Below are 13,794 nucleotides of genomic sequence, written 5' to 3'. Positions count from 1 at the left end.
AAAGATGTGCAGGCTAGGTAGATGGGCCATGCTAAATTGCCCATAGTGTTCAGGGATATGTAGATTAGGTGGGGTTATAGGGATGGGTTTGGGTGGGAGGCTCTGAGGGTTGGTGTGGACTTGTTGGGCTGAAGGGCCTGGTCCCACACTGTAGGGATTCTATGAATATTAAAAAAAGGAGCAGAAGTCGGCTGACCCATTAACTATATTTTGCCATTCAATGACACCATAGCTGCTCTGATAATTCCACACAGCCTAACCCCCATAACTCTTGATTCCTTTCAAGATTAAAAATCTGTCCATCTCAACCTTGAAGGTAAAAACTAAAAGAACTGCGATGCTGGAAATCAGAAACAAAAACGAAAATTGCAGGAAAAGCTCAGCAGGTCTGACAGCATCTGCGGAGAGAAATCAGAGTTAATGTCACCGGACCTAAAACGTTAACTCTGATTTCTCTCCACAGATGCCGCCAGACTTTTCTAACAATCAACCTTCTATGTACTTGATGACGTAGCCTCAACAGCCCTCTGCAGTAAAGAATCCCACAGGTATACCACCCTCTGCGAGACAACAAATTCCTCCTCATTACTGTTTTAAATGGTTGATTTCTTCCTCTAAGATTTTGTTTACCAGCCCTAGACGTTCTAACCAGGGAAAACAAAATCTTCACATTTATCCTGTCAAGCCCCCCAAAGAATCTTATGTTTCAATAATGCCTTCTTTCTTTCATCTACATCCCAATGGGTACAAGCTCAACCTACTGAATCTCTCCTCGTAAAAAAGTCACTCCATATCCAGGGTCAACCAAGTGAATTTTCTGGGAACAATCTACAATACCAGCAGACCCTTCCCTGGATAAGGGGATCTAAACTGTTCGGTTTTCTACCTGTGGCCTTGTATAGTTTTCGCAAGGAACCCTATTTTACAGCGTTCGCATTGAAATAAACTGCAATATTACATTTGCTTTCCCCGTTTACTTGCTGAACTTGGATACTTGCTTTTTATAAATCATGCATTAAGATGCCCAAATCCGTCTGTACTGCAGCTTTCTGCAAACTTTATCCATTTCAATAATATTCAGCTCTTCTATTCTTCCTACCAAGGTGCATAATTTCACATTTTCCCACATTATATTTCATCTGCCAAGTTTTTGCCTACTTAACCTGCTACATCCCGTGAACTCCTTGTTTTATTCTCACTGCTTGCCTTTCCACCCATTTTTGTGTCATCTACAAATACAGTGATGTTACATTCACTTCCATCATCCAGCTCATTTGAAATGTATGATAAATAATTGTGGCCTAAGCACTGATCCACTAGTTACAGATTGCCATCCTGAAAATGCCCCCATATTCCTAATTTTCTTATTCGTTTTATTTAGTTAGCCAATTCCCCTATCCATCTATCTGTTATATTAATAAGTATCGTTTAGTGAGGCACCGTATTAAATGCCTTTTAGAAATCCAAATATATTATATCTGTTGCTTCCCCTGCTTTGAACCTTGCCAAAGAACTGTAATAAATTTGTCAGGCATGATTTCCCCTTCACGAAGCCAAACTGAGTCCACTTTATTATAAGTAAAAACCAAAAATACTGCAGATGCTGTAACCTGAAACAAAAACAGAAATGGCTGGAAAAGCTCAGCAGGTGTGAGGAAGGGAGACTCGACTCAAAACGTTAACTCTGATTTCTTTCCACAGATGCTGCCAGGCCTGCTGAGCTTTTCCAGCAATTTCTGTTTTTGTTTCTACTTATTCTGTTTCTAAAATGCTTTATTACATTCTTTATAATAGACTCTTAACAGGTTCCTAGTGCTGGATGTAAGCTAACTGGCCTATACTTACCTGCATTTTGTCTCCGTCCCTTTTTGAATAAGGCTGTTACGTTAGCAGTTTTCCAAATCATTGTGTTTACTTCCTTTTCCATTTTAGCCCAGTTATTATTTAGTATTTCTGAAGTGCTATTAGTATTCTGCACCTTGAAGCCACTTCCTCGTTCCTCTTTGTTATCGCCCTGCCCTCCTTCTCGAAGGGGCCTGTATTTACTGCCGTCTCTCTTCTCTTTTTATATATTTAAAGAATCTCTTGCTGTCTGTTTTTATAATACCTGTTGATTCACCCTCTTAGTAGTTTTTCTCCTTTTTTAAAATCATCTTTTGCTGGCTTTAAAACTTTTCCAATCCTCTGATTTACTATTAGAGTCATAGACTTGTAGAAATGTACAGCATGGAAACAGACCCTCAGTCTAACTCATCCATGCCGATTAGATGTTCTAAATTAATTTAGTCCCGTTTGCCTTATAGCGGGGAGACTAGAATTGAACACAGTATTCCAAAAGTGGCCTAACCAATGTGCTGTATATCTGCAACATGACCTCCTAACTCCTAGACTTAAGGCACTGACCAATAAGGGAAGTGTACCAAATACATTCTTCATTATCCTATCTACCTATGACTCCACTTTCAAGAAACTGTGAAGCTGCACTCCAAGGTCTCTTTGTTCAGCAACACTCCTCAGGGCCTTACTGTTAACTGTATAAGTCCTGCCCTGATTTGTCTTCTCAAAATGCAGCACCTCACATTTATCTAAATTAAACTCCATCTGCCACTCCTCAGCCCGTTGGCCCATCTGATCAAGGTCCTGTGGTACATGTGGTAACCTTGTTCACTTTCCACTACACTACCAATTTTGGTGTCATCTGCAAACTTACCATACCTCCTATATTTACATCCAAATCACTTATGTAAATGACAAAAAGCAGCGGACTCAGCACTGATCTTTGTAGTATACTGCTGTTTACAGACCTCCCGTCTGAAAAGCAACCCTCCACCACACCTCTGTCTCCTGCCTTCAAGCAGTTCTGTATCCAAATGACTAGTTCTGTGTCTATTCCATCTGATCTAGCCTTGCTAACCAGTCTACCATGCAGAACCATGTCAAATGCAGTACTGAAGTCCATATAGATTGCATCTACTGCTCTGCTTCGTCAATCCTCTTTGCCACTTCTTAAAAAAAACTCAATCAAGTTAGTGAGATAGATTTCCCATGCAAAAAGCCATGTTAACTACCCCAATCAGTCCTTGCTTTTGCAAATACACTATCTTTACCACCTTCTATTTTTATTTCTTTTCATTTGATACAATCCTCAACTTTCTTGCTTTATTTTTCTTTCTGACTGGAATATATCTTTGCTGTAAGTGGTGGCCTATATTTTTAAACTTCTGCCATTGTTCATCCACCATGTTTTGTGCTAAAGTGCTTTCCCTGTCTACTCTAGCTGACTTTCACGTAGTGAAAATCATTTTGAGTGTAATTTTATCTCTTTCTAACTGATAAGTTTGTTACCTTAACCTTTTCCCTAACTGTGCTGTTCAGGATGCATGAAGCCTCTGAGAAAATAAAGATCGCCTTCGATGTGTACCAGGCCGATACTGTGGCAGAATTCCGTAAAACCCAACCTGGAAAACCCTTTTCAAGAATGTGTGTTTGCAGGTATGGCACAGTACAGAGTTGAATTGTTGACTACATCTCTGAAGCATAGTGCCTTAGAAATGTATTGCACCTGTTAGTGCAGAACAAACAAACACAATTTGAGCCTTTTGGATCATAACATCTGCTCCACCATTTAACAAGATCGTGGCTGATCTGGCCCAGGCCTCAACTCCTCTTTTGTGGTCATTTATCATAGCTCTCAACTCCCTGATGTTTCAAAAATCTAGCTACCTCCTCTTTTAAATGTTTTCTGTGATTTCTGCTCCACAACTCTCTGGGTTAGAGAATTTGAGGCATTCACTCTTCGCTAGAAGAAGCAATTCCTTTGCATCTCAGTTTTAAACAAGTGGCCCCTTATTCTGGGATACTCTGTATTTTGAGATTCCCCCTACTACATTTAAAAAGCATCTGGATGGGTGCATGGATAGGAAGGGTTTAGAGGAATATGGGCCAAACGCTGGCAAATGGGACTAGCTCAGTTTGGGATGTCTGGTCAGCTGAGTCGGCGGATGAGTGATCCAAAGGGTCTGTGTCTGTGCTGTATGACTCTGGTGTCTATTTTGCTGAGTAAACTGACTGACGAGCATGAAAGTTAGGAAGTCAGGTGCTCATAATGAACATGTCATTAGCATGGGAGTTAGTACAGTGATCTGATTTCCCCCTCTCTTGCCCTCTTAAGTGGATTGATTCAGGCCATACATGGTTAAATAATGCTCCCCCAACTTTCCCAATCTCATACACCCTGTGAGCCATGATCAATATTGTGCCTTCATCATTTGAGGTTTGGGGAGGCCTTTATACAGATGCACTTGCTGTTAATACCTGGCTGCCAAAGTTGCATGTCTCTTGTCCCTGTCAGTGATATTACAAATGGCTCAAATCCCTCTTTATCATCTTGGACATAATTTTTCTCCTGTAAGTTTTTACTGCCAAATCTACATTAGCTATGAAACATACTTCTCAGTAAGAAATACACAGGAAATTAATAGCCATTTAGAACCAAGAATCTAGATTCTGGTTTACCTACAAACCAAACACACTGCTTGTCTCCTGCAGAGACCAGGGCTTTAGCCTCTGGAATGAAGTTTGCCACCGAAGATGGAAATGTAATTGGTGGAAATACTCAGCGGTTCTGATGGTACCTATAGGGAGAGAAACAGAGTTTATGTTTCCCGTCGAAGACCTTCAGAGCTCCTTGGTACTTTAGAGTCTGCATCTGGCTTAACTGTAGTTTGAAGCTTAGATAATGCATTTTATTCCTTTATTTAATCTAGACTTAAAATTGCAATTTCATGCAGTCAGATAAATGACAGCACTAAAGGAGGCCATATGACCCATTATACTGGTGTTGGTGATGTCCTACACCAGGTGCTACATGACTCCTTGTTTCCTTAATCTTTCTCTGTAATACATCTGTTGCATTTTGATTTTGAAGCTTAGTGTGTGGGGAAAAGTTCCAGCACAGGAGTTATATTTTTGGCCTAAAGCACTGGTTTTCCTTATCTTTAAAACAATATTCGACATTTTAGCTATGGATTCCACAGAGTTTGATGGCCTTTAAGCTTCCTAGTTTCTAACATGTCAGAGGTAGCTCAGTTGGTATAACACTTGCTACTGAATCAAAATGTTGTAGGTTCAAGTCCCACTCCAGAGACCTGAACATACATGCACTGTACCAAATCCTTGTTATATGCAGAGGATGAGGGCACGGATGTCACAAGGATAACACAAGTGCTATAATAGAAATTCTCCATCTACCATGAAGGCCCACACAATCCAGCAGGATCAGTCATTTAGGGGAAGAAGGATCAGGTCTGGAGTTGATTTTGCCAGTTATGTGAATCTATGTATAACAAAGACCGAGCGTACAGTGCAGTATCAAGGCAGTGCTGCGTGGTCAAGGGTCTAACGTTTTGAATGCAATGTTAACTCAACATCCTTGCCTGTACTCTCGGGTGAAATTAACAGAAGATAGTGAACACGGTTTAAAGACAATTAGTTGCCTTTTGTCAGACAATAAGCATGAGGGAAATCCCACTTGAATTTGTCCTCCCCAATCTATCTGACATTGGGGAGGTGATGGCCTAGTGGTAATATTGCTAGACTACTAATCCAGAAATTCAGCTCATCCTGAGGACGGGGGTTCAAATTACATCAATGGAAAAAAAAGGAATTAAAAATCTACCGACAAACCATGAAACTATTGTCTAAAATCTATTGTCTATCCAGCTCATTTAATGTACCTCATGGAAGAGAAAATCTGTCATCCTTATCCAGCCTTTCCAACTTGTAACTCCAGATCCACAGCAATGTGGTTGACTCTCAACTGCCCTCTGAAATGGCCAAGCAAGCAATAAAGTCTCAAAGAAATGAAACTAGACCGATCATCTGGAATTGACCTAGGTACTGGAAAAGGTTGGCAGAAATAGCCCTGTCAACCCTGCAAAGTCCTCTTTTGCTAGTGCTGAAATTGGGAGAGCTGTCTGAGACTAGTTGAGCAATGGCCTGAGATAGCCTCACTCATGGAATCCACTCCCTGCCATCACCGATGCTCAGTGGCAGCAATGTGCACTGCCTACAAGATGCACTGCAGAAACCCACCAAAGTTCATCAGACAGCACCTTCCAAAGTTGTGACCATTTCCATCTAGAAGGACAAGGGCAGTAGATATATGGGAACACTACCATCTCCAAGCCATTCGCCATCCTGACTTGGAAACGTATCGCTATTCCTTCACCGTTGCTGGGTCAAAATCCTGGAATTTCCTCCCTAAAGGCATTGTGGATCAACCCACAGCAGGTAGACTGCAGCAGTTCAAGAAGGCAGCTCATCACCACCTTCTCAAGGGCAACTAGGGATGGGCAAGAAAGACTGGCCAGTCAACAATGCCCACATCCCTCAAACGGATATAATTTTAAAAATCATTTTGTAGTGCTGAAAGATGCTATATAAATAAGGTCCTTGCAAAGATTTGGAGCTCGGCTTGTGGATGAGTTTGTTAGCTTGCTCGCTGGGCTGGCTGGTTATCATACAGACATTTTGTCACCATGCCAGGTAATGCCATTAGTGCAGCCTCCAATGAAGCATGTTGTTCTGTGCTGCTTGGTACTCCAAGCGGAGTAGAATAATATTGCTTCATCGGAGACTGCACTGATGATGTTACCTAGCATGGTGGGGAAGTGTCTGTACGATAACCGGCGGGTGAGCAAGTCAACAACCTCATGCTATATATTAATGCAAGTCCTTTATTTCTTTTCTAACAAATGTTTTCTCCTTTGCCCTGATGTATCTGCAGCTTTGATGGGCCAGTGCCAGACCTGCGAGCTATGAAGAAACTAGCTTTTCAGAGTGGTGAAGTTCCTGTTGTGTTTGCTGTGGTGGATAATGGAGATATTTCTTTCTACACCTTTAAAGAATTCAAACTGCCTGTGGATGTCTACCCCTGATGGTGTTGGAGCTTTGGACAACCAGCAGTTCATTGCACATGCTCTCAGGGATATGGAGTACGCTAACCTTACAGTTAGTAAGCATTGGTCATCAATGTTTCTCCAAAGGTTTTTGTCCTCTTCATAGTGTATTGGCTAATTGGTGGTCCGATCTAACTGACTAATAAGACTATTGCTGAGATAGCAATCAATGATTATGTCTAACGGAACTTTCAAAATGATATTTTTACCCCGCTGTTTGAACAAAGCTTGAGCTTCAGAAAGAAATTCCAGAGGCCTCTCCCTTTATTCTTGCTGAAATATTTATATTCAGAATTCAGATAACACCAGGAAAAAAGCCATTTATGATGTAGAATTGGTTGTCTTCAGTTGCTTTGAAAATAAGAGAAAAAGTCCAAAATATGTTGGCTTGTTTTGCAATGTTAGTGATTTTTGCAAACTTGTCAACCTTCTATTTCATATTGGACCTAAACATTGTCATGGGTTCAGGTAATTGTCACATTTCCTCCGTCACACATGTTGTCTCTTTCCTATATAAGCAACAACAGGTTTACAAAGTACCTTTTTGAAGTAATAAAACATGCTGAAAAAAACCTCACAGGAGTATTTTAATATAAAATAAAGGATTCCGAGGCACAGACGGTAATGTCGTCAGGTAAACCAAAGCTCGGTCAAAAAGAGTTCGGTTTTAAGGAGCATCTTAAAGGAGGAGAGCAAGGTAGAGGCACACAGAGGTTTAGGACAGTGTCTATGTTGTCAAGCCACTTGTGTGTTGCAGGATTTTCTAAAAGCACTGATCCTGTAGCATTTACTATAGCTGTTTATAATTTGGGTCTTTATAGGGTGAAAGTTGTTTAATAGCTATCAAGTGGTTAGAACTGGGAGAGAATGTTTGGAGAGAAAGAGACAATAAGGACTGCAGATGCTGGAAGCCAGAGTCTGTACGTGTGGAGCCGGAAAAGTACAGAAGGGCAGACAGCATCAGAGGAACAGGAACGTCAGTGTTTTGGGCTGAAACCCTTCATCAGGACTGGAAGGGAACCACTGGAGTTTCTCTTTAACCAATATTTATTTTTATTATTGTTTTTTACAACTATTAGTTTGAACAACCAGTTTTACATTGTAGGATTGAAACAAAATCAGATGCCAATTTGTTACTCAAGGAAATTTTTAGAAGTGTGTTTTTTTTAGAAAGGAGAAAGAGCTGAATGTAAAAATTGTTTCCCAGGAAGCAAGATTTGTTTAGTAACAAAAGGTTTTACACTGTTGTATGAATACTTCTGTGTAGTGAAAGATCTGCAGCAACATAGAATTATATTTCTTTACAAAGATACTACACGCTGATTCATTAGTCTCCACTTATCAAAGAGAGATACATTTTAAGGAGCATCAGTTATCTAAAACACCACCATCTCTGACCGACTTCAATGCATCATGTTTCATTCGAGTCACTTGCATATGTTGATACTTGCGGCATGTTTGACATTTTGACCAGACAATGTTGTCAGCATGCTTTTTTGAGTTCATTGTATTCCTTGGTTCAAATGTATATTTTTTTCCTATTCTGTATTCAGTTACTGAAATACCTGCATCACAAATTGCCACAATACAATAAACCTCTTAATAAAATGAAAGACAGTGTTGTGTGGACTTTATCCTCAGTTTTAGGCCATATAACGAGTCACATTGGCAGACAAAGTGTCTTTCAAAAGAGAAGTAAAACCGATGCACTGTTGGACCCACTGGTGGATGTAAAATATTCCATGGCACCATTTTGAGGAAGCACAGAATACCTGGCATTTTTTTTCAAACATTGTTAAAACATGTTGGGCTGTATGTTTTGTGGAGTGTTGAAGGTGAACTGTCACCAGCCACAGCTTAAGAATATTGGCAATATGGATTGGGGGCAGGTGTGAATTCCTTTTACAGAGTATGACGCTGAAATGATGGGCTAAATAGCCCTGTAATCGTTCAATGATGCTACACGTAGATTCATCATAGAATCCCTACAGTGTTGAAGCAGGCCATTTGGCCCGTTGAGTCTACACCAACCCTCCAAACTGCGTCCCACCCAGATCCTATCCCTCTGCCCCCGCATTTCTGATGCCAAATCCACCCTAACCTGCACATCTTTGGAGTGTGGGAGGAAACCCGTGCAGACACGGGGAGAACATGCAAACTCCACATGCTGTTGCCAAGCCTGGGATCAAACCCGGGTCCCGAGCACTGTGAGGTAGCAGTGCTAACCACCGTACCACCCTGTCCTGAAGTTGTGGTCAGTCTTAACACAAACAGTGTAGGCGTGATGTGGAGGTGCCGGTGTTGGACAGGGCAGAGTACTTTTCCCTCCCTCCTCCCACGGCAAGCAAATTACTCGGGGGTGGGGGGGGGTGAATAAAGGTGCGAGTTTAATTTTGTTACCCCCACATCGTTATTTGAAACTCCTTAAATATTTACACCTTATTCATTTAGCTGCGACTGGACATAACTACATTTCAAACCAAATTGGCCCTGAAAAAAGTAATTTTATTGTTGTGGATGCTGAAATATGATCAAATAGTTACTTGAACAAATTTACCATCAGCCCCTGTTTACATTAAAATCGTTTACACCAAGTAAAGATTGCAAAAGTGATTTGAATCCACTTTTTGATTCCTATTTGTATGCTGTGAAAAACGTTTAATGTCATAGAGTCACAGTTGCACGGATGGAAATGGACCCTTTGGTCCAACTCACCTATGCTGACCAGATATCCTAAATAAATCTAGTCCCATTTGCCAGCAATTGGCCCATAGTCTTCTAAACTCTTACGATTCATGTACCCATCCAAATGCCTTTTAAAAGCTAAAATTGTACCATCCTCCACCACTTCTCTGGCAGTTCATTCCATACACAAACACACTCTACATGAAAAAGTTGCCCCTTCAGTCCCTTATCACTTTTTCTCCTCTCATCTTAAACCTATGCCATCCAGTTTTGTACACCCCAACACAGGGGAAAAAACCTTCGCTATTCACCCTATCCATGCCCCTCATGGTTTTATAAAACTCTACAATGTCATCCTCAGCCTCCGATGCTCCAGGGTAAATAGCCCCAGCCTATTCAGCTTCTCCCTATAGCTCAAATGTGATTAATGTGAAACCCTTCTGACATCACTGCTGTTCCACACTATGAATACCCAGTAAAATTCCAGCATAAATTAGCACCTGTGGATGAAGTAGCTGGGATATCCACAGATGCAGCTAAACAGACTACAACAGGACGACACAGTACGCACTAACACGCTGGCCACAATGTCCTACACCAGGAACTTATCAGAACTGACAACAAGACTCCTGCAGCTGCTAGGAATCATGGTGGTACACAAGCCTGCAGACACTCTCCAACAAACACTCAAGGATTAAAGACCCCATTCCCACAATATGCAGAGCCAACGTAGCTTACAAAATACCATGCAACAACTGCCACAAGCACTACATCGGATAGACAAGAAGAAAAAATAGGCGTCAGAATACATGAACATCAACTAGCAGCAAAATGGCTTGATGAGCTTTCCTTAATGTCAGATAAAGGAGTTGCTAACGATCAGGCTGGGAGGGTGAATAATTGTTAATGGGGACTGTTAGTGACTAACAGGGGGTGTGTAATGGCAGGCTATGTAGTAACAATAGATAGTAGGAACTGCAGTTGCTGGAGAATCTGAGATAACAAGGTGTAGAGCTGGATGAACACAGCAGGCCGAGCAGGAAAACTGACGTTTCGGGCCTAGACCATTCTTCAGAAATGGGGGAGGGGAAGGGCGTTCTGAAATAAATAGGGAGAGAGGGGGAGGCGGATAGAACAGAGGTGGAGAGGAGACAGAGAGGTGGGGACGGAGTCAGTAAAGGTGAGTGTAGTTGGGGATGTAGGGAGGGGATAGGTCAGTCCAGGGAGGATGGACAGATCAAGGGGGTGGGATGAGGTTAGTAGGTTGGAGATGGGGGTGGCACTTGAGGTGGAAGGAGGGGATAAGAGGGAGGAAAGATAGGTTAGGGAGGCGGGGACAAGCTGGGCTAGTTTTGGGATGTGGTGGGGGGGAGGGGAGATTTTGAAACTTGTGAAGTCCACATTAATACCATTCAGCTGCAGGGATCCCAAGTGGAATATGAGTTGCTGTTCCTGCAAGCTTTGGGTAGCATCATTGTGGCACCGCAGGAGGCACAGGATGGACATGTCGTCTGAGGAATGGGAGGAGGAGTTGAAATGGTTTGTGACTGGGAGATGCAGTTGTTTATTGCGAACCAAGCATAGGTGTTCTGCAAAGCGGTCTCCAAGCCTCCGAGGTAACGAAGTGTAGAGCTGGATGAACAGAGCAGGCCAAGCAGCATCAGAGGAGCAGGAAGGTCAATGTTTCAGGCCTAGACCCTTCTTCAGAAATGGGCCTCCGCTTGGTTTCCCCAATGTAGGGGATGCCACATCGGGTACAACGGATACAGTATACCACATTAGCAGATGTGCAGGTAAACATCTGTTTGATGTGGAAAGTCTTCTTGGGGCCTGGGATGGGTGTGAGTGGGGAGGTGAAGGGGCAGGTGTAGCACTTCCTGTGGATGCAGGGAAAAGTGCTGGGTTTGATGGGAAAGGAGGGGAGTGTGGAGCGGACAAGGGAGTGACAGAGAGAACGGTCCCTCCAGAAAGTAGTTAAGGGAAAAATGTCTTTGGTGGTGCGGTCAGATTGCAGATGGCAGAAGTGTTGGAGGATGATGCGTTGGATCCGGTGGTTGGTGGGGTGGTACGTGAGGACGAGGGGGATTTTGTTTTGGTTATTATTGCGGAGAGGGGATGTGAGGGATGAGTTGCAGGAAATGCAGGCGACGTGGTCGAGGGCGTTCCCGACCACTGAGTGGGGGGAAGTTGCGGTCCTTGACAAATGAGGACTTCTGTGATGTTCAGGAGTGGAATACTTCATCCTGGGAGCAAATGTGAAGGAATTGGGAATAGGGGATGGCATTCTTGCAAGAAGGTGGGTGGGAGGAGGTATATTCCAAGTAGCTGTGGGAGTTGGTGGGCTTGAAATGAATATCGGTTTCCAGGTGGTTACCAGAGATGGAAACAGAGAGGTCCAGGAAGGAGAGAGAGGTATCAGAGATGGCCCAGGTGAACGCAAGGTTGGGATGGAAGGTGTTGGTGAAGTAGATGAACTGTTCAAACTCCTCATGGTGCAGGCGGAGACAATGAGTTGACTGGGGCAGTCAGGTTTGTGAATTTTGGGAAGGAGAGAGAAGCGGGCGGTGTGGTGTTGGAGGCTGTAGGTGAGAGGTCACCTGAGGTGATGAGGTTGTGGATGGTTTGGGAGATGATTGTTTGGTGGTCGGGGGTGGGTCATGATGAAGGGGGTGGTAGGAGGAGGTGTCAGAGAGTTGGCGCCTGACCTAGGCGATGTAGAGGTTAGTGTGCCGTACTACAACTGTGCCTCCCTTGTCCACGGGTTTTATGGTGAGGTTGTGATTGGACCAGAGGGTTCAGAGGGCTGCACGTTCTGTGTGGGAGAGGTTGGAGTGGGTGAGGGGTGAAGGGTTTGGAGCGATTGATGTACGGCAGTTGGAGATGAAGAGGTTGAGTGAGGGTAGGAGGCCTTGGGGTGGAATCCAGGAGGAAGAAGTGTATTGGAGGCCGGAGGAGGGTTCAGTAGTGGAAGGGTTAGACTCACGGTTAAAGAAGTAAGTGTGGAGGCGGAGGCAGCAGAAAAACTGTTCAACGTCCAAGAATGAGTGATATTTGTCGAGGTGTGGGTGGAGGGGGAAAAAGGTGAGCCCTTTTACTGAGGACTGACCATTCGCCCTCCGTACGGAGGGTTGGTCTGTGGGGATGGTGAAGAGTCAGCAGGGCTGGGTATGGTAACAAGGCCTGGTGTGTGGGGTAGGGGGCTGGGACATGAGAGAGTTTAGGCCCTAAAATTATAGAACTCAATATTGAGTCTGCAGGGCTCTAGGGTTCCAAAGTGGAAACTAAGCTGTTGTTCCTTCAGCTTGCGTTGGGCTTCGCTGGAACACTGCAGTAAGTCAGAGACAGGGATGTTGACCAGGGAGCAGAGTGGTGTATTAAAGGGGCAGGCAACAGGTAGTGCAGGGTCTTTTTTGTGAACAGAACGTAAATATTCTGCGAAGTGGTTGCCAAGTCTATGCTTCATTTCCCAATGTAGAGGAGACTACATTGTGAGCAGTGAATGCAGTAGACAAGATTGTGGGAAGCGCAAGTGAAGTGTTGCTTTGGGCCCTTGATACTGAAGAGGAAGGAGGTAAATGGCCGGGTGTTTCACCTGCGCTGATTGCAGGGGAAGGTGCCATAGGGCTGTGGAGAGATGTTGGACACAAAGGAAGTGTGGACCGGGGTATCCAGGAGTGAACGGTCCCTGCGGAAGGCAGACAATGGAAGGGAGGGGAATATGTGTCTGGTGCAAACAGAGCAGCCATGATTTTATTGAATGGTGGAGCACGATTGAGGACCCAACCTAATTTGTATTGCTACCTCCTGATCACCCTATCAGGAGCCAACTGCCTGATATAACAAAAAAAAGACAGTTGGAAATCCAAAACAAAAACATAAATTATTAGAAAATGTCAGCAGGTCTGGCAGCATCAGTATAGAAAAAAATCAGTTAACGCTTCTCAAGAAAGGTCACTGGACCTGAGATGTTAACTCTGACTTCTCTCCACAGATACTGTCAGGCCTGCTGAAGTTTTCCAGCAGTTTCTTTTTCCTATAACTGAATGGCCATCACTCCCCAAAGAAAGGGTGGTGACCATGGGGAATGTGATGGCTGAGGGTGAATGTGGTCCTCCGGCCGCTAGGGGCAAGGCGGCAGGTGCCACGCAGC

The 13,794-nt window shown here is 43.5% G+C and overlaps 1 protein-coding gene across 6 annotated transcripts in view; it reads left to right on the top strand.

Moving 5' to 3' along the window:
• tsen54 (TSEN54 tRNA splicing endonuclease subunit) overlaps positions 1-8,572 on the top strand; it is a 29,805-nt gene extending 21,233 nt beyond the window's left edge. For 5 of the 6 annotated variants that reach the window (XM_059653824.1, XM_059653823.1, XM_048555518.2 and 2 more), the window contains 2 exons: positions 3,376-3,492; positions 6,788-8,572. In XM_059653824.1, the coding sequence (XP_059509807.1) occupies positions 3,376-3,492; positions 6,788-6,938 (268 nt within the window). In that variant the 3' untranslated portion in view covers positions 6,939-8,572. Of the gene's footprint in view, positions 1-463; positions 532-3,375; positions 3,493-6,787 lie in introns of those variants that run through there. The other variant, XM_048555521.2, reaches the window with a different exon arrangement.
• The last annotated feature ends 5,222 nt before the right edge of the window (positions 8,573-13,794 follow it).

This window comes from Stegostoma tigrinum, chromosome 22 (assembly GCF_030684315.1).
Source record: "Stegostoma tigrinum isolate sSteTig4 chromosome 22, sSteTig4.hap1, whole genome shotgun sequence".
NCBI lineage: Eukaryota > Metazoa > Chordata > Chondrichthyes > Orectolobiformes > Stegostomatidae > Stegostoma > Stegostoma tigrinum.
The sequence above is the reverse complement of the archived record's forward strand: the minus strand, read 5'-3'. Positions and strand labels throughout refer to the sequence as shown.